This window comes from Lolium rigidum, chromosome 3, assembly GCF_022539505.1.
Source record: "Lolium rigidum isolate FL_2022 chromosome 3, APGP_CSIRO_Lrig_0.1, whole genome shotgun sequence".
Classification (NCBI taxonomy): domain Eukaryota; kingdom Viridiplantae; phylum Streptophyta; class Magnoliopsida; order Poales; family Poaceae; genus Lolium; species Lolium rigidum.
This window is the reverse complement of record NC_061510.1, coordinates 218,145,854-218,172,298: the sequence shown is the minus strand read 5'-3', so window position 1 is coordinate 218,172,298 and position 26,445 is coordinate 218,145,854. Positions and strand designations below refer to the sequence as shown.

At 44.8% G+C, this 26,445-nt stretch overlaps 1 protein-coding gene across 1 annotated transcript; it reads left to right on the top strand.

The window, feature by feature from the left end:
• Positions 1-4,552: 4,552 nt before the first annotated feature.
• On the top strand, positions 4,553-5,635 carry LOC124696069 (BTB/POZ and MATH domain-containing protein 2-like). Its single transcript, XM_047228852.1, has one exon. The coding sequence runs from the start codon at positions 4,553-4,555 to the stop codon at positions 5,633-5,635; it is 1,083 nt and encodes a 360-aa protein (XP_047084808.1).
• Positions 5,636-26,445: the final 20,810 nt, after the last annotated feature.

Genomic DNA, 26,445 nt, shown 5'->3' with positions numbered 1-26,445 from the left:
GCTGTGTGCTCCAAGAAGCTGTTCGATTCTCAAGAAACGGCTGAAGAGGAAAATCCGAAGGAGGTCGCCACTGCCGCCATCAAAAAGATGCTGAGACCAAACACACTCTATGCTACGGCCAATACGGCGATGGATGGTCCAGTAGTACAACCCAAGAAGAGGAAGAGGCCAAATAAGAAGGACGCCACAGCCAAGGAGGCGGCCAAATCCAAGGACACGGTCCGACACCTTGACAAATTGCCAAACAATTGGCGACCTCTGCATCACTTGGGTGAACCGATGATGCCGGAGCATGTCCTCGCTGTACTCACCAGGGATATGAGGAGCTTTCATGACAGTGTCATGTATCTGGAGAAGCAACTTCTCAAATCAAAAGATCCTGGTTACCCTCTTTTCGTGGCGAAGGTGCCAAGTGGCATGAACTTCATCGAGAAGTACCCCGCGGACTTGTGCTTCATCCGGTTCAATGACATCTTCAGCGTCTTTTGCATGCAAATTATCCACTTTAGTGTGGTTCTCCTAGTTGCTCTTAGCTTGTCTTCCCAGATCGTTAAGGAGGGGACGCCGACCATCGCGATAATGGACCCCTTCTATATGCGGGAGAGCATCATCTGCAACGCTGGGGATCGGGCGATTTCCACCCAGCAGGTCGAGGATTTCATGCTGGCGAACATTAAAAAGGGCGGCATTCTCATCCCTTACATCCCCGAGTAAGTAATCACTCGCTAGTCACCATCACCATTCTATCCTATATCTCCATTTGCATTTGCAAAGGTTAATCCGTGTGTTTTCCGCGGAGACAAGTTACGCACCCTCATCGTCGTGCACCCGCAACACTCGCATGCAGTCTATCTCGACTCGGGTAGGGACCACAAGAAAGACTACGCCCACATCAAGGCCCTTCTCAATGATGCTCTCACCGGCTTCACCAACAAGGCAGGCCCCCTCAAAGTAGAGAGGAAATCCCGAGGAGGCTTGGTCTTAACCCACACAACCAACTTCGACTGCCTCAAGCAGTCGAAGGAAGACAATGGGATGGACGCGTGGTACACCATCCTTCAGATGCAGGAGTACATAAAGTACGCAGATGACATGTTGCTGCCAGAGACTCTCAGAAATAGGTTTGCAAACATGGCGGATGTCCCTGATAGAGAGCTGAAAAAGAACCGGGGTCGCATCCAGCAGTTGATTTGCACGATAATCCTGCAGGATGTCAACAATAGGTGTGGCGAGTTCTTCTACGGCTACGGTCTACCACCTAATGACGAGATAGAACTCCGCTTGGAGATGTCGCGTGATGAGAGGCCGTTCAACTTGCTTGGGGGCTGCCGTCCATTCCCCCCTAGGCGTACAACCTGATCCTACGACGGGAACTCTATTGCTAAAGCTTGAACGATATGTCCATGAACTTCCGTACTGTAATAATTGCTATATATTCCGATATAATCGACTTGTCGCCTTTATTTAGTTTGTATGGATGTGCAACCTGTGTCTATAGTTTCATTTACTTTGTTATATATTTTAAGATTATGGCGTGTGTACCTTAATCATTATTTGCATTTACTCGACTCTTACTTGCCTCATATTTGGAGTTCGCCGATGATTAGAATGTTCGGTCACTCGTACACTCGGGGGTGGAGCTAGTGAGCCTTGGTGTGATGGCCACAAATATCAATCTATTGTGCATCCTACCTAGCCTCACTGACTCCATCCCTGGATGTTAATGTTTGTTTCGACCGACAAAGTGTGAGGCACATGATATTTACTTCGTACTACTTGTCTTTTATTTGAGTTGGCACTTCTTACTTGCGTTGGCCGATGATTACAATGTTTGGTCACCGGTACACTCTGGGGTGGAGCCAGTGAGCCTGGTGCGATGACACAAATATCAATCTCTTGTGCATCCTAACTGGCCTCGTTGACCCCATCCCTGAATGTTAATATTTGTTTCGACCAACAAAGTATGAGGCACATACTATTTAGTTCATACTACTTGTCTCTTATTTGAGTTGGCACTTTTTAATTGCATTGGTAATGACGTTTTATTTGTCTTGTGCATGGAGATACCGACGACATATGTTGTGTACAAGGGGAGGGTTCCTGGAGTCTACGACGACTGGGAGGACTGTCGGAGACAGGTGCACCACTTTAGCGGCAACAACTACAAGGGATATCCCACTAGGGTGGAGGCGGAAGGAAGATACGCACGTTATCTAGCGGGAGAGAGGAGGGACCATGGCCTTCGTGATGATGCTCATCGTGACCATGTTGATCATGTTCTATGTGATTGTAGTTTAGGTTAGTAGCTACATTGTGAGGTGTATGACGACAATTGTGATGACTATGTACCGAGACTTGTAACTTTGTGAAACTTCGTCGTTCGATGTTGCATATGCACATGTGTTGTATGAATCAACATTTCGAAACGAGACTTGCGTATTTGTGTATTGATACCGAAATGAGACTTGGCTCTCTATGTGCTTCTCATATTGCTTGTAAAACTATAAAATTGTATTTTCGAGTACTACTGCCGGCACACCTACATGCCCTACTGCCGGCGCACAAGGCACGCGCCAGTGCTGGCATCCCTACTACCGGCGCAGCTGTACGTGCGCTAGTGGAATAGGTTAGTTGCCGGCGAATCAGGGCCGGTGCGCCGGCAGTAGATGCCTTACCACCGGCGTACACCCAGGCGCGCCGGCAATGCCCAGTTATCACCGGCCCGTTCGCACCGGCGGGCTTTGGTGCGCCGACAATAGGCCAATTAGGTGTGCCGGCAGTAGGCATTTCCCTTGTAGTGGATGGTCAAAGACGCGCGGCCCCCCTTAGTATTAGAGCATCTCCAGCCGCGTCCCTCAAAAAACGTCCGGCACCATGATTTGGGACGCGTTTGGAGACATCGTTGGACAAAAAGAGACCAAAAATCTGTAAAAATAAATAGACCCTTCCCAACCATGTCCCTCAAAAAACGTTCGGATGCATGTATTTTTAATAGAGTGGACCACCACATGTGAGAAAGTAGGTGACAGAAAGTGGAAAAGAGAATGCCATATGGGGACTAGGGGCTGCATGCATGTCCCTCAAAAAGCGTCTGCATGTGTGCATGGAGACGCCGGACACAAAATACGGCGTTGTTTAGTTTTGAAGGACGCGTCTGAAAAGATTTTTTCTCCATTTCATGTCCGCAGACGCGAGTGGAGATGCTCTTAGAACACATGCAATGGTGTAGATGGTGAGTCCTCTCTTAGCTCTTCATATCATCTGGAGGATGCAATACAATAAATCGTCAGATACCTCATCACTTATTGTCATCTCTAGCAATTTCATCGCGTCAAAATTGTTTCAGGGTATTTCCAATTTCGAATGCACAGACCAAATCTTACCTATTTCGCGCAATTTCTATAGATACCTATATAAAGGTTGGCTGATTTCTAGCGCTAGGAGCAGCTCAACGTCATGTGGCACTGTTCATGTGATATTTATTGCCAATCAAAACACGACACGTTAGCAAGCTGCTACAGGAACAGCTGATGAACAGTACCCATGAACAGTACCCGGGAATGAACAGTGCTCCGTGTACAGTACCGGTCATCTATGAACAGTACGCGAACAGTAGCTGAACAGGGCACACGGATGAACAGTGTCAGTACTATTTTCCCTTCTCGCAGTAATTTTTAACGCAACTTTGGATTTTTTTTTTGACAATTTAAGATATTTTTGGAACATTCGCGCCCTTTAGAGCAAACGGCCAAATGCGGATATTTAGTACATTTTCAACAATAAAAATACCGCCACGGGAGCAGCGGATTTTACCCATCTCGCGGTAATTTTCCGACCCAACTTCCCACACGAAAAAACTTCGACAATTTAATATGTTTACCGAATACTTGAGCAAATGGCCAAATGCGGATGTTCAGTGTATTTTAAAAGAAATGCGACGGATGATCAGTACCGGTACCCATTTTCCCCTCTCTTCCAGTAATTTTTCGACGCAACTTCGAAAAATAAAAGTTTGACAATTTAAGATATTTTTGGAACATTCGCGCCGTTTAGAGAAAACGGCTAAATGCGTATATTTAGTGCATTTTCAAATAAAAGGCAAAAAAATGGCGCCACGGCCGAGGCGGTTTTCCCCTCTCGTGGTAATTTTTCGAGCAACTTCCCACACAAAAAAACTTCGAAAATTTAATATGTTTAGGAATATTTGCGCCATTTAGAGAAAATGGCCAAACACGGATGTTCAATGCATTTTAAAAGAAACGCAAAAGAGTTGAAGCCATGGGCGCGGCGTGCCGCCGCGCCAAAGCCTACTAGTTAGCTCTGATGACAATAAGTGATGAGGCATCGGACGTGAGTAGACGGAGAACGTGAGTAGCCGTCAAAAACGATTTTGAGTATTACGCCTCATCTCCTCGGTATTAAAGTCCTCTTTCTTTCTATACAAAAAGGTAAAGAAAAAGGTCTGGACGGCTCCTCCAACCCGATCTGCCAATATAAGATCGGTAGAATTCCGTTTCTCCGTAGGATCCCCATCTCGCCGCCGCCAGCTGCCATGGCCAACTCTTCTTCGTTGTCATCCAGCGGCGGCGAGCACAGGTCGCGGACCGCGTCAGCCATCGTGGCGCGGGCCGGGCCCGTCTCCGGCTGTCACGATCTCAAGATAGACGGCTACTCCAACAGCAAGGGGTTGGGCAACAGCAACTTCATCGCGTCCGAGGCGTTCGGCGTCGGAGGCCGTCGCTGGCGTCTCCAGTACTACCCCGACGGTTTCTACGGTTATCCCGAGTGGATATCCTTCTACCTTTGCCTCGATTCCGAAGATGAGAACCCAGTCAACGTGCAGTTCCAGATCAGTTTGCTCGACCACGATGGGAACCCGGTGCCAGAGTACACCAAGGTCAGCAGGACGTGCGATTTCTCCAAGAAAAGAAAAACCATGATGTATGGTTTCGTTCAGTTCATCAGGGCGACGGAACTAGAGGAATCTGTTTACCTGAAGGATGACATCTTCAGTGTCCAGTGCGACATGACCGTGCCACAGAAGGTGTACACAGAGCCCATACCGGCGTCCGACGGCATGGCGCCACCGCATGAGATGTTCCAGCATCTTGGCCAGCTCCTCTCCACCGGGGAGGGGGCCGACGTCACGTTCGAGGTTGGGGGAGAGATGATTCCAGCGCACAGATGCATCATAGCTCGGTCCTCGGTTTTCAGGGCGGAGCTCCTCGGGCCGATGAAGGAGAAGACGGACGCTTGTATCAGGCTCGATGGCATAGAAGCTAGAGTGTTCAAGGCAATGCTCCACTTTGTCTACACCAACTCGTTCCCGCACATAGATGTGGGAGATGAGATGGCCATGGCTCAACATTTGCTTGTGTTGGCGGATAGATATAATCTCGGGAGGCTTAAGTTGATTTGCGAGGACATGCTGCACAGATACATCGATACAAGCACCGTGGCTACTACATTGACGCTGGCCGAGCAACATGGTTGTGGCGGGCTCAAGAATGCGTGCTTGAAGTTCCTTGGGTCTCGGGAGAATTTCAACGCACTTATGGCCAGCAATGGGTTTGAGCATCTCACCAGGAGCTGCCCCTCTCTCCTCAAGAATTTGGATGCCAATCTTGCTGACTAGCTAGCGTATAGGGTTTAGAGCACTTTAATTTTGGAGTTTATCTTGCGCTTGTCTATTTTTATTTTTTTTGAAAATGATAATTAGTAACTTGTTTTGTCTTCTGGCAAAACTATCAAGTATCATGCTGTTGGATATTTGGTAAACCTCTTTTACGACAGTGAGATTAGAGGTCTCTTATTTTTTTTCCAGAACTTAGTGTTTTCATATGTCATATGTTTTCTATAATTTTACAAAAAGCATTGATAAAAAGTCCTTCGTCTAGATGAAGAGAATTATCTCCGCCAACCCCCTCTCATGTCTTTCCCTGACATTGAATCATTCTTTTGCATCGCTGGTCAGCATCTTATCTTTATGTGTTCGTGTCGGTCGTGGTGTGGCGATGTTTATGTTAGGACCCTGTGTAAACAGGTGTATCTGAGTTTGTATTCCATGTATAGGGTCGAAGTTCCCAGATTCCATTGTATCCAAAATTTTGCAGCAGTGGCTTTTTTAATCGAGGACTCAACATAATGTCCTCGATATAGCTTCATGGGGCAAACGAACATTAGGTGTCATCAAGGTTATGATATATGGCCTAACTGGGTAAGAAAATAAGCCAACATCACAAGAGGATTTCGATGTGGTGGTGCTAATTGAGTTACTTCTTGCGGTGACCCAGCATACCACTGCATGTTGTAGTATACAAGTCGTTGATATGATCTTTGTGAAGGGACTTCTTCACAATTGCCATATCCCTCAGAGTGGTACAACAGAAACATTGCAGGTCATAACACTCCATATATTATTACAAACATTGTCTTAACAAGTTGGTATTCTCACAGGTCCTATGAGAACACCCTAAGATACTACTTAAGTACGATTACAACTCATAACCATATATAAAAGAGAACTCAACAACTTATTTAGGTAAGTTTTACGTTGCTCGGCTCTATGATGCTAGGGGATATCACTACTCCTCCACCTCCGTGTCATCGGGTCCGTAGACTATCCCATAGTCTACTCCTTCAACTCCGCCGGTAAGATCAGGTTCCTCGTAGACCAGATCGTAACTTCCTTCTGGTGCTCCATCGTTGATGGCCTCCACTTCCGGATCACAGTCTAGCAAGGGTGTCGAAAGAAAGTGAGTACAGAGGTACTCAGCAAGTTCTAAAAGAGTAAAAAGGTGTTTGATGCACTAGCTACGACCATTGATCAGGAAATCGCAGGTCAATGCATGTTTTGAAATCATTTCATTAAAAGGTTGCTTTTATTATGAAAACTATGCCCGTCAGTCTTCACAGGTTGACCAGAACTTCGTGGAGTTCCTTTCCTGACGCGTTCGCAGTTCCCTTTCCGGAACAAGGAGTGACAGCCACAATTTGATACACTCTGCAGAGGTGCGTTACTTTTCCCACATGAGATCTCACCCTTTTTGCCATCCGCAGGGACTTGCCCCCGTTCACACTTCCTTTGGTGTGAGGCCAGGTATAAAGATCCAAGCCCACACCGCCTTCTCCGCGACCCTGCAAACCCACCCTTTTGTCCACCCGTACACCCCCAGTAGACTTCTCCCGATAATACGGCTTTACTCACGGTGTACTTTGCACAATCCATCATAGACCGTAGAGCTCAACATCACATATGGATGGGGATTTAAAAGGCTATCCCAACCTACGGCGAGTGCCTCCAACACCCCGCAGCTCTACCAGTCCGTTGGCGTGCAGGAGGGAAAAGATACGGCTGGCTTCCCTAGAGCCATTATAGATCTCATGGTTAACGCGGTTTGTACGGCCCTAGAATCACTGGACGGCATTGGTAATTAATCCTAGGTTAATATAACCCATGCAATGGAACCTCCACCATATGAACACATACCATGGTTCCATTGCCAGCCACATAGTCATATTCATAGTTTGGAAAAGTAACATTTTATTTGCGATGCAGGAATGATAAGTATATAGCTTTGCATTAAAGTAATAGAAAATACTCAAGTTGGTATGAGCAAGGGTGAACTTGCCTGTGGACTGCGAGATAGTGCAGTTCAATGCAGTTGATGGAACCTGGACCTCGGGTTCTGTAAGAAGCATCATTGTCCGGTAAGAACAATGTTATAAAATTCAAATAATGCAGTCATGAATGTATTATTTTATGTGGAATCCCTTTACCCCAATGAGTTATTACAATTTAGGGTTGAGTTAAGATTTATGCCTTTGGCAGTAATTTGCAATTGCTTTAATGTGTAAACCACTTTAATTCTCATAAAGTAAAATGATTCAAAGTAAAACTACTTTACCTTGGTGATTCATTATTCATTCCAAAAATGATTTGAAATCATAGAGTTGCCTCTATATTTTTGGAATAAAAGGAATAGAGTATTTTCCTTTGAAAAATATATTTCTCAATAGAAATAACTGGAATAATAGAATCTCATTTTGAAATGTTTGAAAATAAGTATTTGAACTTATTTGAGATTTTCCCTTGATTTTTAATTACAAGGAAATAATAGTTTGAAATTCCAAGTTATTATTTTAAATTCATCAAATTCATAAATTTGAATTTGTTTCTTAAATTCTATTTCATATTTTATTCTGGTTAAGAATAATTTTTCATTCACAAATCCAATTTTTAATGGATTTTTAGAGTTTGTGAAATGACCAGAATACCCCCTAGCCCCTATTGGGCCAGCCCATTAACTAAAGCCCATGGGACAGCCCACTAAGGCGTGTCCCATAACGGGTCGGTGGCGCCGAAGCGGCCCACCTCACTCACTCACTCGTCTCTCTCACTCGTTCGCCCTAACCCTAACCTCTGGCGACACGCGAGGCGATGGCGTCGCCGCCATGACCGCCGCCGTGCTCCGGCCGCCTCCTGGCTTCCCTGACCTCGCCACCTACCTGATCTGGACCGCCGCGAGACGATCTATCGATCTGTCCGCGTGGTTTATCCGATTGCTTCCTCTCCTGGCGAATCGCCTCCTCTCTAGATCTACTGGAGAATCGCCACGGGCGATTGGGTGATCTCCGATGAGCTCTCGTCCTTGCCGTCGACGTGTGCGCCCCTGAGACCGACCTGGCGCGGGTGCTGCTCGCAGTACTTGTGCCGTCGTCTCCGTGCCGTGCTGCTGTGGTGGTGTTCGTGTTCGTCGGCGTAACGCCGGCGACTTCCCTGGGTTTTGCAGCTGCTATGGCCGCGCGAGCACTGCCTCGCCATGCCATAGCCTCTACCACCAGGCGCGTGTAAGTTGTTCTGCTCCTTCTCCTTCTCCTCTCCATGCCTGTGCGCCTCCCAAAAGCTTCTGTGCTTCTTCTCCTCTTGCTCTACTGCTCTCTGAAGATCCTGTGATCATGCAGAGCCTTGCTACTGGTGCCTAAGCTACCTGTGCTTCCATTTTCTGCAAGCTCTGGCCAATTCACCAATCTCTGGTACTGGCCAGTGTTGCTTTGCTTGCTGTGCATGCCATGTGTTGCTTGCCTACTGCTCCTATCATGCTATGATCTTGCTGTGCCATGTTGTTCTTGCTTATGAGCTTGCTATGCCATGCTGTACTTGCTTATGAGCTTGCTATGCTTACTGGCAATTCATACTTGCTTGTCTAGGTGTACTGCTATGCATCTGTGACACTTGTGAATGCCAGTGATGCCTGTGAGGTGCTTCTGTGCCTCCTGTGTAATCTAATGATCCATTGGATCAACCATTTCTTGTTGGCTAGCTTATCTGTGTGGCTTGATTTGATTCAATTGATCCATTTGATCAATTAAATATCAGTGGCTTGGTTGCTGATTAATTTCTGTGGCTAAGTGAATCATTTCCTTATTGATGTTGATGCTCAAGCATGACTATGCTACTGTATGTATGTGCTGTTGCTCTTCCTAGCTCACTGGACTTGATCCAGTGGCTATGATGCAGTGACATGTGCTGTGTTACCTCACAGTGTGCTACTGTCAATAAATAGCATGGATTTGTTATGTTTTCATGCTTGAATAAATTAATTCATGATGAACTGCTTATGCCGTGATGATTAAATTACTTGCTTGTGTATGAATTTGCTGTTCATGATTATCTGACAAGCAAATGAATCTGAATCCATCACTGGATAATGATGCTTTGTATTTGGCTTTACTTTGAATGGTGCTAAGTGTGATGTGACCTCAGTAGCCTTGCTACTGATTGGTTGCTCACATGATTGGCTGGATTTTGTTGGCTACTCATCTTTGCTTGCATATTTGGGGATCATAATAATTATGAATGCCAATATGCTTGCCTGTGAAGAAATCTAGGGTTTACTGATGGTTATATGCTTAGGATTTTTTGTGTAGTCTTTATTAGCTGCTAATCATTGCAATACATCTACTGGTGCTATCTGTGCATGAGATATTGCTAGTGTGTGCATCTGTGCATGATTGCTAGCTTCTGTGCACAAGATCTGTATCTGGATGATTTCTGTTTTAGTGGCTTCAAGACTGGCAGTAATCCTTGGTGAAAACCAAGTGATGATTTACCCCTTTGAGCATCTGCTAAATCCCATGACTGTGTCATGCATGATTTATGGATTAGATCCATGGGATCTTCTCCAGGAACTAGGTATACCTTGTTCCAGCTCCTAGAGTGAAATATTTTGTTGTTGCAGACTTGTGGTTTGTGTCACAACCCTTCACCTCCAGGTCTTGGTTGATCTTCTTAGGTCACCATGATTTGTGGTGGCTGAGTGGTTGTGTGTGTTGGTTCTGTTCTTGAGCAAGAACTGGATGAACTATGCTGCTCTAGCTTCACCCTTACCTGGTGAATCCTTATCTGGTCGACTAGTTACTGTTTATAGGGTTTGTGCTCCTACTTCTGTTCTTGCCATGACACACAAGCCTGGCTTGCTTTGGTGACTAAGCTCATGCATTGCCTTGCTGTGGCTTGCCCAACACACATGAGCTGTGTGCTCTCATATGCTGAAACTTGAGCCCTCTGGTGGTGCTCAGGTTTGGTCTGCTTGCTCTTATCTTGTGCTGTCCAGGGCTTTGGACAAGCACAAGTGTGCAGGACAGTGTGCTTCTGTCCAAACTGAATTCTGTCAAACCTTCTCTCTGTCCAAACTGAATTTCTGCCTAACACTTAACATTCTGGCTAGTACTTGCTGTTTTGTTTTGCAGGTTAAGCTGAATATGACCATGAAGATATTCTTCAAGTCATTTAGTCTAGGTTTTAGTTTAGGACAATATTGTAATCTTCCTTTTTCATTTCTGTTTATTATTCATCAATTCTTGTATCAAGAATATTGTAAAGACCATGTAATCTGTGTTGGTTATCAATAAAGCTCAAGTTTTGCTTATGAGCTTTTGATTTATGTAATGTTTATATTCTTGATTAAATATTGTATTTAATATTCAATTTGAAATTCAAAGTTATTTGAATTCATAAGTTGTATTTGAATTGTGAATTCAATTTCCATAGTGCTTATTGCTTATTGTTCAATGTATTATAACTTGTCAAATGAAATCATTCCCCAAATCAACAAGACACAGAAGAGATCATGTCGAAATTTCCCTAACTCACATTGCCTAACCCTAAGTGCAAAATGAGAGAGAACCTCGATCCCTCTTAGGTTTAGTTGCAATAAGGCGCGAAAAATTTCCCCCATTTTGCGATGAAATGCACATCCCATTTCTAAATCTACCCTTCGTTGTTCCTATGTTCTGGGTTATTACAGCCTCTCCCCTTAACGAAACTTCGTCCCGAAGTTAAGATTGGTACCGAACATCTCGGGGTAAGACTTCCGAGTTCTTCTTCCGTCTCCCAAGTTGCTTCTCGCTCAGGATGATGTTGCCATTGAACTTTGCAGTATTTGATTGCTCTGTTCCTTAACTTCTTCCATTGTACTTCTAGGATCTTTTCAGGTCTTTCCACATAAGTTAGATCAGATTGCAATTATATTTCTTCATATGTGATGGGATCATCCGGTGCCTTCAAACACTTTCTGAGTTGTGATACATGAAATACATTGTGAACTTGACTTAGTTGCGCCGGTAATTCCAACTCAAAAGTTGTTCCTCGATTTTGACTGAGTATCTTGAATGGTCCTATATATCGAGGACTTAACTTTCCTTTTACTCCGAACCTCTTAAGTCCTTTCATTGGGCTAACCTTTAAATATACCATGTCTCCTACTTTCGGTTCCCAAGCTCTTCTTCTTTGGTCGGCATAACTCTTTTGACGACTTTGAGCTATTTTGAGTCTATCCCGGATCACCTCGATGACTCCTTGTCTCTCGTTGATGTAGTCCGGTGTAAACTCCTTGTTCTCTCCGGTTTCAAACCAACAAATTGGTGATCTACACTTCCTTCCGTACAATGCTTCGTACGGTGCCATCTGGATGCTACTCTGATAACTATTGTTATATGAGAATTCCGCCAAAGGTAAATGGTCCTCCCATGAGCCTCCAAAGTTCAGAGCACAAGCTCTAAGAATGTCTTCAAGTATCTGATTGGTTCTTTGAGTTTGTCCTCCGGTTTGTGGATGATATGTTGTACTGAAATCCAACTTGGATCCCAAAGCTTCTTGGAGTTGTTTCCAAAATGCTGATGTGAAAATTGAACCTCTATCTGAGACTATCTTCTTCGGTACTCCATGCTTGCTAACTATCTCCTTAACATATATATCCACAAGCTTCTCCGTGACAACGTATTAACTTGTCAATGCCTACGAGTAGTAGACTAGGGTTTCGTTGGATGTAGAGGGCAAGTAGATCTCGAAGGTTTCAGCCGAAAAGTACTCGACGATGTAAAAGTTAGGGTTTGTGAAACAATGATTCGATTCTTTCTTTGTCCCTCGGCTCCCCCTTATATAGGAGGCGGACCGAGGGATTCGTGAGACACAAGTTTACAGAGTCCGGGAGAGTTTCTAACCCGTCCCGCAAGATTACAAACAATGCGTCCTATTACAACTCTAGCTTTCCTTAATAGTATCTTGGGCTTCCGAATCTCTTTATCCTTCGGGTCGTGGGCCTTCATTAAACCCCGGGTACCATCTTCGAAAGGCCCATTGGGGATGCCTATGTCAGTAGCCCCCGAGATTTTGCTTGAATCGCAGAGTCAGGGAAAATCTCCACCTTTATATTTATTCAATAACTCTGAACTTTACCACATATTTTTGCATATGAATTTCTATATTGTACAGGGATAATGGTAGTTGGGGCTAGTTCATCTGACGGATCAGGTACTAGTTAACTGCTCTAGTGGCAATCCGCCAAAACCTACTTCAAGATCACGTCCCTGGACATGATCTCGAGATACTGGTGTAAACTTCGACAGGTGCCGCTTAAGGTCTTACCATTCTGTCGAGTCCCAGTCATATTTATCGGGTACCTAACGCGTCCGTTAGGATTTTTCTTCGTATCTGTTGATACGGAAAAAAGTAGCAAACCGACGTCAGAGACGGCGCTACGCCACACAGAACGGATCTGGGGTCTTACCTTCGCAAAGTTTTGCGGCATTCAGAAATTGTTCGCAACTTTGACGTTCTGAGAATATATTGTCGAGTGCTTTTTCGGCTGTTGGAATAGCACATTTTATTGAGTCAACGGATGACTTATATTGCGTTCCCGATGGGAGTATATGTAGAGTTATTTGTATAACTCGAAATATACTCACTTCTTCTTTCTGTCTCTCTTCTCTTTTTAATTTCATCGGGCACGCGAACAGCGTTCCCGATGGGAGTAGCCCCCGAGGCTACAGTCAAGAACTTGTGCTTGGGTATAGGCTCCACGCCTTATGTCGCTATATTTTTCACCTGTCGCATATTTTTTCAAATCTATCGGGTGCGCGAACAACGCTCCCGGTGGGAGTAGCCCCCGAGGCTATGAGCAAATACTTGTATTTGATCATAGGCTCGCGCCATTTCTATTTTGTCTTTCTCGAATTTTTCATTTTTTCCAAGTAGCCCCCGAGCATTTGATCAAAAACTTGTATTTGATCAAAGGCTCTCGAAATAATCAACAATCTTCTGCTGTCGCCATTTTTGCAAACCTTCGTAGCCGAGATTTTCTCTTGCCAAGGTGACATCATTGCTGACAATAGCCATAATCACTTTATCGGGAAAACGCGAGAACTTCTCTCTCACTGTCTTGCGGGCCCAAATTGCGCATCGTATTGACACGTCGTGCAAGTGGGGGACACACGTCCTCCGCTTTTCCTGGCGCTCGTACTGTAGCTCCTGTGCTTTCTCGTCTGTATGAAATTACTTTTTACCCCTTGCCCACGTGTACATCATCTGTCCCACAATCTCTCAATCCAACGGCGCGTCGATTCACCGCACCACTATATAAAGGCATCGTCTTCCTCCTCTAGTCCTTTCGCTCGCGCTGCACCTCTGCTTCTCCTCTGCAAAATTCTCCCTTGCGCCCCATAGTTGTTGGAGCTCCACCACGCTCGCACTGTACTCCTGCGCCATTGTTGATGCCACCGCGCAGGCTCACCAGACACAACACGCCCGAGTCCAAGATGGTGACCGAAGATCTGGGGAACATGGAGTGGGAAAGATCCAAAATCTCCCCTCAGGACATCAATCTTCTGAAGAAACTGGGGATCAGCAAGAAGGAAGGCGCGATTCGCTTCCCCAGCGAAGAAAGCTACCCAACCCCACCAATGGAGTATCGGGTCAGTTTCGTCGACCACCTCATCCGTGGTCTTTCCGCCCCCATTCACAATTTCTTACGGGGGTTGCTTTTTATGTATGGGTTGCAACTGCATCATCTTACTCCCAACTCCATCCTCCATATCTCAATCTTCATCACACTTTGTGAAGCTTTCCTTGGAGTCCACCCTAACTTGGCTATATGGAAACACATTTTCTTCTGTCGTCCTAATGGCTCTCCCAATGTTTCCTACAACATTGGCGGCGTTGTCATCTGCGTCCGCCCTGACGTCGAGTACTTTGACGTCAAATTCCCTGACTCAGTACAAGGGTGGCGCAAAAAGTGGTTGTACATTCATGAGGAGAATCATGGCTCTGTTGAAGACAACATCCCTCCTTTTGATGGTACCGAGAAAATCTGTCACCGTCGTTCCTGGGATGCAGAGGCTACCGGCGAAGAAAAAGCGGCGACAGAAACCTTGATGACACGCATCCACCAACTCCAAAATACCCGAGGACAAGAACTGTCAGGTATCCAAATCACGGCGTATTTCCTTAGGATTAGAATGCAGCCTCTGCAAGCTCGCAAAAATCCCCTCTGGAAGTATGCTGGCGACAAAGATGTGGATCGCTTGTCGGTGGATTTGTCGGTCAAGGATTTAGAAAAACTTGCCCGAAAAATCTCCTCCCTCAACAAAAAAGATCCTGTCCCCTCGTCTTGTCGCGTAAAACCATATAGCGCCACCATCGCACTTCCTGAGGTAACTTTTGTATGAACTATTTTTCTCGAGTACGTATTTTTGTTGACATCCTTTGCCTAACTTCTTTTTTTATCGACACTCTTTTTTTGTAGAACCATCCAAATCTTGTTTCTCTTCCTCCCCTTCCTGAAGGTGGAGAAGTCGAAGAACGGGCCGTTGTCACCGACGACAACAAGGGTACTTCTCGCCCTGAGAGTGAAGCCGTGGGTTCTCGAAAATCTGCGGTATCCTCTGAAAAGGAAGTTGACTCCGAGGCTACCGGATCAGCACAGTCTCCTCCCCCAGCTGTTTCTCCCAAAAACAAGAGAAAAAGGGAGGAAACTGTCGACTCCGGCCCTTCCAAGACCGGCACACCTCCTGCCGAAGAAGTTGCTCCTACTGAAAAAAGGACAACTTTCGACCCTTACAACGATGCTCTTATCAGCTCGTAAGTTCTTCTCGCTGTTTTTGTTTGCCATTGATTGTTTCGACTATATTTTCTTACTGTCTTGTCGCCTTTTTGTAGTGATGATGACGATGAAATTCAACCTATTGACGCAACTGCTCGAACGAGTACGTCTCGTACTTTAGTTGTTTCTGAAGCTCATGGGGATGAAACTTCGCCTCCTCAACGAGATGAAGAGCATCCTACTCCGATTGCCAGCCCCCGAGCCTCTTCTCCAAAGAGAGCTAGGATAGAAGCATCCAAGGACCCTCTCCTGCTGGCTGGTAGTTCCACGACTCCGTCACTGGATGACGTAAGTTTGTCTCTATTCTTTTTCCGAACATTTCAACATTTGTCGACTCCCCTTTGTTTCTTGCATAAGGTCTGTCGAGCTTTCCCTTCCTACATTGACTTTTCTTTTTTTTCTTTTGTTTTTTCTTCAGCCTGTGATGAAGGAATTTATTCGCCTCGGTACCCAATTCGTCGGGTACCGTGATCATGCGAATAAACTTGAAGGTACTATTTTTCCTGCCCTCTCTGCTGTTTTTGCTCCTCTATTGATTTGTCGTGACATTTACCGTTGTTTATTTTTTCCAGAAACTCTTGCCGAAGCTCTCAAACGCGCTGACGCTCTTGTTGTTAAGTTAGAGCAAAGCGAGGCAGCTCGCAAGAAAGCTGAAGCTGATACCGCCGCCGTCGAAGACCTTCGCAAAAGGCTTCACGAGGCGGAAACTACCTTAAGCGACAATATATCTGAGCAAACTATTCGTGAAGCTGAAATCCTCAGTCGCTTGCAATAGCAAAGTCGACGTTTTGTCAGTAAGTCCTTAATCCTTTGGTACTTCTTCGGGTTGTCTAATTTTATCCTTGCGCAATTTTTGACGATCTTCCTTTTGATTCTTTGTAGGGAAAACACATCAGGATTTTGACTTGGAGTGTCCTGAAGGCGATCAGCTACTTGACGAGCTTTCCCTTCTTGAATTTCATGCAGAGGAAGCACGCGAAGGCCTTGCTGAAGCCAGAGTAGGCCTATCGCGTCTTCTCCCTTGTTTCTTCCCGAAGACACAGGAGCCTAAGATTTTCACCAAACTTGCCAAGCACTTCAACTCCCAAGAAGATCTTGGGCTCAAACTTTGCCAAGAAGGTTTGAAAGTTGGCGTCGAGGGCACTATCGCCTTGGTCGCTGACAGCCAACAAGAGGTCGACTGGACGAAAGTTGGCGACACAATGACGATGGAAACGAAGAGGTGGCAATTTTTGATCAAGGCTGCCAGGCCTAATGCGAAGAAAATCCTTGCCTACCTCGGATGCAAGCCAACTCCTGCTCCCAGCTCATCCAAGCCGGAGGTCAAGTAGACCACCCTATTTTTCCTTCTTTTTTCTTTTTCTTTCTTCCTTTTGATGTTGTCGCCAAAGTAGCTTTTGGCGACACTTATCCCACTAGCTCGTTAGGGTGTCCTCCATTTGTAATGCCTTGTAAATATTCTGAAAATCAATGGAATTCTATTTTGCTTGATGATTGATGTCGAACCTTTTGTTTTCAGTTGATATTTGATAACTATACTCCAACTCCTGCTCCTTCCGATATTTTGCCTACTTCTTCTCACTCGAAGAAAACGCTTGTTAATACTGAACTTGGTGAAGATTCCTCGAGTGAGAATTTACCGCAAGACTTGGAAGAACTTCGTCAACAGCTTCAGTATGCAAAGAAGAAAACACTTGTGATGATGGAGCAATCTCGCAAGGCATCCGAAAAAGAAAAAATTGCACTTCAACAAGCTCAAGAAGCCATAGCTGTCAAAGAAGCCGCCGTTTCTGAAGCTGAAAAGGCAACCACTCGAGAGAATTTTATGCTTGAATCGATGAATGAAGCCAGTGTGGATATGTCAGGTATGCTTTTTCAAATCAAAACTTCTTCTATCTTCCTGTTGTATCCTTTTTTGAAATTCTTGTGCCGTCGCCCAATAGGTTCCTTTCTCGATGCTGCTGCTGAAGATGAAAGGGTAAATGCAAGGACAAATCTTCTCGTTAACCTTTCTCTTGATCATGGTTCTCTGTTCTGGGCCACCCCAGAGCGGACCCGACAGATTGTCAGATTTCAAGACCGTGCCTGTCAGGTTCGCGAGTTCCTTGATTTCTGCACTAAAACGTTGTCCCTGGTTTACAAGACGATGTTTCCTCGGAACGAGGCGCCCGACACTCTTCTTGGTTTAATGGAGAAATTTCGGGATGCTCCTCAAATCCATGGATTTGTTCGGGCCCAACTATCTGCTGGCGCCAGGTTTGCTATGATGATGATCAAAATCTGCTATCCCAAGTTTGACATGAGTCAAATTGTTACCAAGTTTTTGGCCAAGATCGCGAAAAGGAAAAGGGATGTTGGAAAAATTGATGATCATGTGACCCTGTAGCAGAAGATATGATGGATGAACTTCTTCGGATGGACGCTGAGTTCTTTGAAAAGGGCAGCTATGATGAACACAGTACTCGTACTGGAAATCGGATGACCATAGATAATATACTAGGCCGCAATTGACTTTCTTTTTCTTTGAACTCAAGAATTGCCTCTTGTATGTTGTAAACATGTTCTATATTGTAAAGTCAATAAATGTTTCTATTTTTCCTCATCAAGCCCCCGAGTGTCTCGGTATTGAATTTCTTTATTGTATGTGCGAGGTTTTAAACCAAGGCAACTAAATTATATTGAATATGCTATATTTGCGGGTACGAGCCCCCGTGCCTTGTTGTTGATCGCTATTTTGTATCTTTGTTTATGCTGCGAGGTGTTTTCGCACCAATGCGAAATATTTTCGGAAATATATATTGTAAGTCTTGAGCACAAGCCCCCGAGCCTATCGAAGAAAAAGATATATATCTCGACTATCTTTATTATATTGCAGCACCGCGAGCCCGCCTCATCAAAAACCTTTTCCGGCCCCACTCGGTGCCCCGAAAAAGGAAAAGAGTGCGTCTGAAAACTCGCGGGCGTTTCAGTACATTGTATTTTTACAGGGAGGACTATATTTCGACACTAAGCGTAAAAACGCCTTAATTGTGCCACGTTCCAGGGGTTTTTTCTCGGGAACCCCTGACTTCTTATCCTTGATCCTGTATGCTCCTCCTTCGATGACTTCCGTGACAATGTAAGGGCCAAGCCATGGTGACTCGAGTTTTTCAGTACTCTGTTGATTGAGTCGTAGGACTAGATCTCCCACCTGAAAGGACCTTGGTCTCAAACGTCGACTATGATAGTTTTTCAAGTCTTGCTGATACTTGGTGACCCGTGATAGTACTTCGTCTCTGGCCTCATCCAATGCATCGACATCATCTTCTAATGCCTTCCTAGAAACTTCTTCATCATACTCCGTAACTCTCGGGGAATCATGCTCTATCTCTATTGGCAATACTGCCTTAGCTCCATGGACCAGAAAAAACGGAGTTTCCTGTGTCGCCGTATTTGGTGTTGTTCGAATACTCCACAATACACTCGGCAGCTCCTCTGGCCAGGTGTGTCGAGCTTTTCCAGTGGTCCTAACAAGCGCTTCTTGATACCGTTGCAAATGATACCATTGGCTTTCTCGACTTGGCCGTTGGTTTGTGGATGTGCGACTGACGCGAAGTGCAATTTGATGCCTACCTCTGCACAGTATGCATTGAATTCCTTGGATGTAAAGTTACTGCCGTTGTCCGTTACAATGCTGTGAGGTACTCCAAACCGAAAAACAATGCTTTTCACGAACTTTATTGCAGATGCTGCGTCTGGTGAATTTATCGGCTTGGCTTCTATCCACTTGGTAAATTTATCGACAGCAACGAGCATATACTCGTATCCTCCTGGCGAAGCTTTATGTAACTTCCCCACCATATCGAGGCCCCATTGAGCAAAGGGCCAGGATAATGGTATTGGCATCAGCTCTGCTGCCGGAGAATGAAGTTTCGCGGCAAATCTCTGGCACGCGTCACAAGTTCGTACTATCTCCTTTGCATCCTCGATTGCTGTCAACCAGTAAAATCCAGCTCGAAAAACCTTGGCGGCAATAGCTCGACTGCTCGCGTGATGACCACAAATTCCCTCGTGTACGTCCTTCAAGATTATCCTTCCTTCTTCGGGTGTTAAGCATCGCTGTAACACACCCGAAATACTGCGTTTGTACAGATCCCCTTTGATCACTGTAAAAGCTTTGGACCGTCTAATAACTCGCCTTGCTTCAACTGGATCGTCGGGTATTGTTTTTCTTAGGATGTATGATATGTACGCTTGTATCCATGGTATTTGCACCATCAATACTAGATCATGTTCCTCTTCTTCTTCTAGTGTTTCTTTTGCAGCCCCCGAGGATTTCTCCTCTTTCTCCTTCTTCTTTGGTTTCTTAGGCTTTGTAGATCTCTCTGTTATTTCCTCCCAGAACACACCTGGTGGAATTGCGAGGCACTGCGACCCGATATTTGCAAGAACATCGGCTTCATCGTTGCTCAGTCTGCTGATATGATTTACCTCGCATCCATCAAATAATTTCTCGAGCTCGTTGTACACTTCTTTGTATGCCACCATGCTATCATTGACTGCATCACATTGGTTCATGACTTGCTGGGCCACCAATTGTGAATCGCCAAAGATTTTTAGTCGGGTTGCACCACAAGCTTTCGCCATCTTCATCCCGTGTATAAGAGCTTCGTATTCTGCCTCATTGTTAGACGCGTTTGGGAACGTCATCCCATACTTTAGTTTGTCGCATTCAGGTGATATGAGTATCACGCCTGCTCCAGCTCCCTCTAACCTCTTGGACCCATCAAAGTTCATAGTCCAGGTTCTCGATAAATCCGGGGGTCCTGTATTTTGCAACTCCATCCACTCTGCGATAACTGGCAGAATTTGCGACTTTATTGCTTTTCTTTTTTCATACGTGATGTCTCGAGGAGAAAGTTCTATTCCCCAAAGGGAGACACGACCTGTAGCTTCTGGATTGTTTAGTATATTGGATAAGGGCGCCTCGTTGACCACTATTATCGGATGTGCCGAAAAATAGTGCCGCAATTTTCTTGCGGTTGTAAACACTCCATATGCTAGTTTCTGGTACTGCGGGTACCGCTGTTTTGAAAGCGATAAAACTTCACTAATGAAATATACCGGCCTCTGCACTCCATGAAGTTTTCCTTCTTCTTCTCTTTCGACAACAAGAGCCGTGCTGAGCACTTGGGGTGTAGCCGCAATATATAGCAAGAGGGGTTCCTTCTCTTTAGGCGCCACCAAGATTGGTGGTGTCAAGATTGTGCGCTTAAGATCCTCGAAGGCTCTATCTGTCTCTTCATTCCACTGGAACTTCTCTCCTTGTTTGATTAAGGCGTAAAACGGTAACGCCTTTTCTCCCAACCTGGCGACGAACCTGCTTAAAGCCGTGACTCGCCCAGTTAGCTGCTGTATTTCTTTCAACTTTGTTGGCTTCCTCATCGTTACGATGGCTTGGATTTTTTCAGGATTTGCTTCAATCCCTCTTGCTGAAACTAAGAACCCGAGAAGTTCTCCTGCAGGGACGCCGAAAGAACACTTCGTCGGGTTCAGCTTGAGACAGAACTTATCGAGATTGTTGAAAGTTTCCTTCAAGTCCTCGATTAGCGTGTCCCCCTTTTTTGATGTTATGACGATGTCGTCGATGTATACTTGTACGTTTTTCCCGATCTGTGTTGCTAAGCACTTCTGCATCATCCGCTGATATGTTGCTCCCGCGTTTTTCAAACCAAAGGGCATTGTTCGGTAACAAAACACGCCGTAAGTTGTGATGAATGTTGTTTTGACCTCGTCCTCTTCTTTCAATCTGATCTGGTTGTAACCAGAGTATGCATCCAGGAAGGAAAGACGTTCACATCCTGTCGTGGAGTCGATAATTTGATCGATCCTTGGGAGGGGAAATGTGGTGACCCAACATACCACTGCATGGTGTAGTATGCAAGTCTGATATAACACCAATGAAACACCGTTCCACTAGTATTATATCGCTCAGAGTGGTACAACAGAAACATATGCGGGTCCAAGGCATGTCTATAGAATTACAACACCGACTCTGTTACATAAGATCATTACAGACCTCCTACTTTACAATGAGGTAAAACCGCAAATAAACTCCAGAAGAACGACTCGTAGTCTAGTCTTATCACGGACTCTAGTTGTAGAGTATTTAACTAGCTATAGAGGCTATGAATAGATTCTAGCTAAAAAGGAGCTATGTTTAGGAAGCTAGTTCCCTTCTATGTCTAATCTAGGGTTTCTCCTTGTTGGATGTGGTATTTGACTTCTCTGACAGGGTCCTGTCCCTTGAAGTTGTTGTTGACTCCTCAGCCTTCGAGTTGCATTATAGATCCTCCTTCGATGCCTCCATATCTAAGCAGGGGATTTAAGAGTGGGATGAGTACGAGCGTACTCAACAAATTCATTATAGGAAAGAGGTGTTTAATGCACTAGCTACAGCATTAGACCACAAAGTCTAATACCAATGCAAGTTTTGATAAACATTTCTTCAAGAGATTGCTTTTATTTCAAAGAGCTATGTCCGTCAGCCTTCACCGGTTTACTAGAACTTCATGGAGCTCCTTTCCGGCCGCGTTCGCAGTTCCTCAATCCCGGAACAGGGAGTGACGAGTCACGATTCTTTACACTCGCGAGAGGTGTGTTGCTTTACCCATAAGAGATCTTAACCTTGGTGCCAACCGGGCAGCTTTCCCGTCCACACTTCCTTTGGTGTGAGGCCCGGTATAAGGTCTAGCCAATCATGTTCCTCCGCTACCTCGAATACCCACCCTTTGTTGCATGCGCCGACCCTGGGTCCACGTCGGTCCCATTATTCCCGTAATTTCAGGGTGGACCCCGACCACGACAACAGTGCTGGGCTCTTACCATACACTCCTACGCCGGTGGCTGCAACCCATCATAGACCGCATTACCGTGGGGAATTAGAAGGGGATCCCCACCCTCAAGTTGTTCCGCAAGCAGTAACCGCTACGGTAAGCAACAGCTATACCGTGGGGAATTAGAAGGGGCTCCCCACCCTCAAGTTACTCCGCAAGACACAAGCTGCTACGGTAAGCGCATCCGTTGATGAACGAGAGGTGGAAACACTTTTGACTACTCCGTCCCACTCCGGATCTTATGGTTAACACGGTATTACGGCACAAGAATCACTCGGCGACATTTGTTGTTTAATCCTAGATGGATAATAACCCTTGCAATGGAACCTCCACCATATCAACACAATCCATGGTTCCATTGCCCACCACATAGTCATATTCATAGTTATGAAAGTAGTGGTTTTGGTTTTTATGCAATAGTGATAACCATAGTACTTTGCAAGTAATTTGATAAAGATACTCAAATGACATGAGCAAGTGATGAACTTGCCTTTCTTGACTGCAAGATTATGCAGACAAGGTCTTCGATGCGCAATAACTCCAAATTCTGAAATAGCATCATCGTCCGGTAAGGACGATGTTTTAAAAGATTGGCAAGGATGCAATAATGCATAAGTATGAGATGCAATCGCTCTAAGCGTGACCTAACCCTGATGATTTAGGAATAGTGAGTGGTAATGATTAGTTCAAGGTGTGTTGCACTTTTAGAGTGATTCACAAACAAGGTTCTTATTCAGGGTTGTGTTGTTTTAGAATCATAAGCAAGTGATAAAATGCATAGTAACAATCATACACATCAAGGAATTGTAGTTGTATAATAAGTAAAGAGCAGTTGTCAATTTTAATACTATATGGCATGGTTAATGATTACTTGTTATATTCTTCAAAAGAATAACTTTTGAAGAACATGTTCTTTGATAAAGAACAAGTATGACAATTGGGTTTGTGGGGTTCTATGGTTTACTATGGTTCCAAATGGTCTCTGGAGTAAGGATGGGATGGATCTTAACAAGGTTGGAAGCACATCTAAGGCAATTCATTAAACATAGGTGCTATCAAGGTTGGTTATATTTTACTAGTTATAGATAGTTAGGTTTATAGGTCCTATTAGGTCGGGTTGATGAATACTCTCTATTGACTTCAAAAGAATAACTTTTGAAGAACATACTTCTTAGATAGTAAGAAGTATATCAATTAGGGTTGAGGGGTCTAGGTTTTACTGTTGGTTCTATTAAGTAAGGAAGACTTGGCTCCTAGATATTATGGTTCATAAGTATCTAATACTTAGTAGGGTTTAATGGAATATAGTTAGATAATGCACTATATTTGGCATAGTTGTTATTGAAGTCCATCACAATGGTGTGATGCTAAGCATAGATAGGTAAGGTTGATATCTCCGAGGATTGGAACTAGGTTTACATTTGGTTAACCCCATTTGATCATCTAGGTCTGATGAAGATGAACACATGGGATACCCCTCCTGTTAGTGATAGGTCTTCTACATTTTATGTGGACATGGCAATCATTTAATTGTTGCTATGGATCTATGATTGAAAAGAAAGTATCATGATCACATGTTCTTATCTAGGGTTTAGGTTAGAACCAAATTAGGTTCACAAAGAATAATGAAGCTAGGTTCCTAATGGAGTTAGGGTTTTAGGGTTACACATGGAATAATGGGTTTCTAGTTTTCTTCCTCATGGAACTAGGGTTTACCAATTGGGATTTCTATTTTCGTGCCCCTGCTTCGTTAGTTGTACTCAGTTTTCCCCAGCTCGTTAGTTTTTCCTCAGTTTTCCCCTCCCTCTAGTTTGAAACCCCTCGAAGACGCGGGTTGCCGTCGGGTCGGAGGCCTTACCGTTACCGTGAGGTCGGTTCCTCGCTGACCGTCTCGTGCTGACGGGTGGATCCATCTACCGCCGACGCGTGGGCCGTTTTATTTCCCGATTGTATACGCGGTGCTGCCAATGACAAATGGGGCCGCTCTATGGGGCTGCCGCAGCCAATGACCAGTGGGTCGTCTATTTATTTATAGAAAATTATATATTGCCGCTCCGTGGGGCCTCCGCAGCCAATGACCGTTGTGGTCGTCTATTTTATTTAGAGAATATAATATAGAGCCGCTCCGTAGGGGCCGCCTCAGCCCATGGCACGTGACTATTTTCGCAGCTTAATCTAAAGTGACTCTTATGCTAAACATTGTGCATCCCGACGTTGACCTAGCGGTGGTGGCGAGCATAGCCGTTCGACCATGCCGATATCGGCATCGGCATCGGCATCGTTTGGAGGATGTGGTGCTCGAATAATAGTGGAAATGGGATGTTATTTTTTACATGCATAATATATAGAAAATAGCTAGATCTCTAAATCGATGCATATGAAGCTACATATATATTCTTGGTCATAATCCCCTTAATTATCTAAAGGGGATGGATGCATGGCTTCACGTCGTCGTCGCTTTCATCGTCGGTATCTTCGTCGTCCGAGTAGTAGTACCTCCTGCACATTGTTCCGTCGAACACCTTCACTCGTGAGCACATCATCGCCTTCATATTTGAAGTGTACGAACCAGCCGAAATCCACACCGTGCGCGATGGCGAATTTCTCCCAGCCCTTGTCGAGGTACATCCGGCCTTGTCCGTCAAATAGGACCTCCACGGTCCAGAGACGAGGACCGCGGTCAGCTGCTCGCGAGATACACCTTAGTCGGCTCCTTGCCGTCAAGATAGTCCGCAAATTTTTTTGGGAGTTCTGCAAAGAGATCGAGCGCCGATCGTTTGAAATTAGGGAACCCTTGAAATTAAAGGTTTTTTAGAACATGCCCATAATTAATCACATGCATCATATATGTGGGAACGCGTACGTACCTTCTTGACCAAAGGGTCTTCATAGACGACGATGAAGAACTCCTCTATGATCAATGGCAGTGTTGACGGTGGTGGTGGCAATGATGATGATCCACTTCCCCTTCCCCTTCCCCTTCCCCTTCCCCTTCCGGTCCGCTTCCGAGACGTGGAAGCCATGGCAATGGATAAAGTGTATGTGAACGAAAAGAAGAGAGAGGCAGAACCTATTGACACAAGGGATGGCCGTGTGGGTGTTTATAAGGGAGAGATGACCGTTGTAGGGTTTACACAATAAAATAAGGAGGAGATGACCGTTGTGGGGGTTTATACACAATAAATTAAGGAGGAGACGACCGTTGTGGGGGTATAGTTTATCATTTTACCGTGAAAAGTAATGCCTAAAAGGAAAGTAATGGCTACAAGAAATCGGTGATGGTTTATCGTTTTTTGCGTGAAAAGTAATGGGTACAAGAAATGGGTGATGGTGTATCATTTTTTGCGTGAAAAGTAATGGCTACACGAAATGGGTGATGGTGTATCATTTTTGTGCGTGAAAAGTAATGGCTACAACAAATCGGTGATGGTTTATCATTTTTGTGCGTGAAAAGTAATGGCTACAACAAAATCGGTGATGGTTTATCATTTTTTTGCGTGAAAAGTAATGGGTACACGAAATGGGTGATGGTGTATCATTTTTGTGCGTGAAAAGTAATGGCTACAAGAAATCGGTGATGGTTTATCGTTTTTGCGTGAAAAGTAATGGGTACACGAAATGGGTGATGGTGTATCATTTTTGTGCGTGAAAAGTAATGGCTACAACAAATCGGTGATGGTTTATCATTTTTTGCGTGAAAAGTAATGGCTACACGAAATGGGTGATGGTGTATCATTTTTGTGCGTGAAAAGTAATGGCTACAACAAATCGGTGATGGTTTATCATTTTTTGCGTGAAAAGTAATGCCTAAAAAGAGTTTATAATTTAGCTCGTGAAAAATAATGCAGAAAACCAAACTTTGCGTGAAGCTAACCGACGACGAGAGAGAGAGAGGGTGGTGGCCCCGACCGGAGAGAGAGATAGGGGTTATCCTGCCCGTTAGATCATACGATCAACGGTCGTCGGGCACGATCCGCGTGACATGGGCTAGACCAATCGGGGCAATGTTGGGCGTACGTGAGAGTTTGTGAAGGGAGAGGGCAAAGCCGAGTAGTATCAAGAAACCAAGGGCAAGTGAGTAGTAAACGGACTAAGGGATTCAAATATGAGATTTAAAAAATGGAAAATGC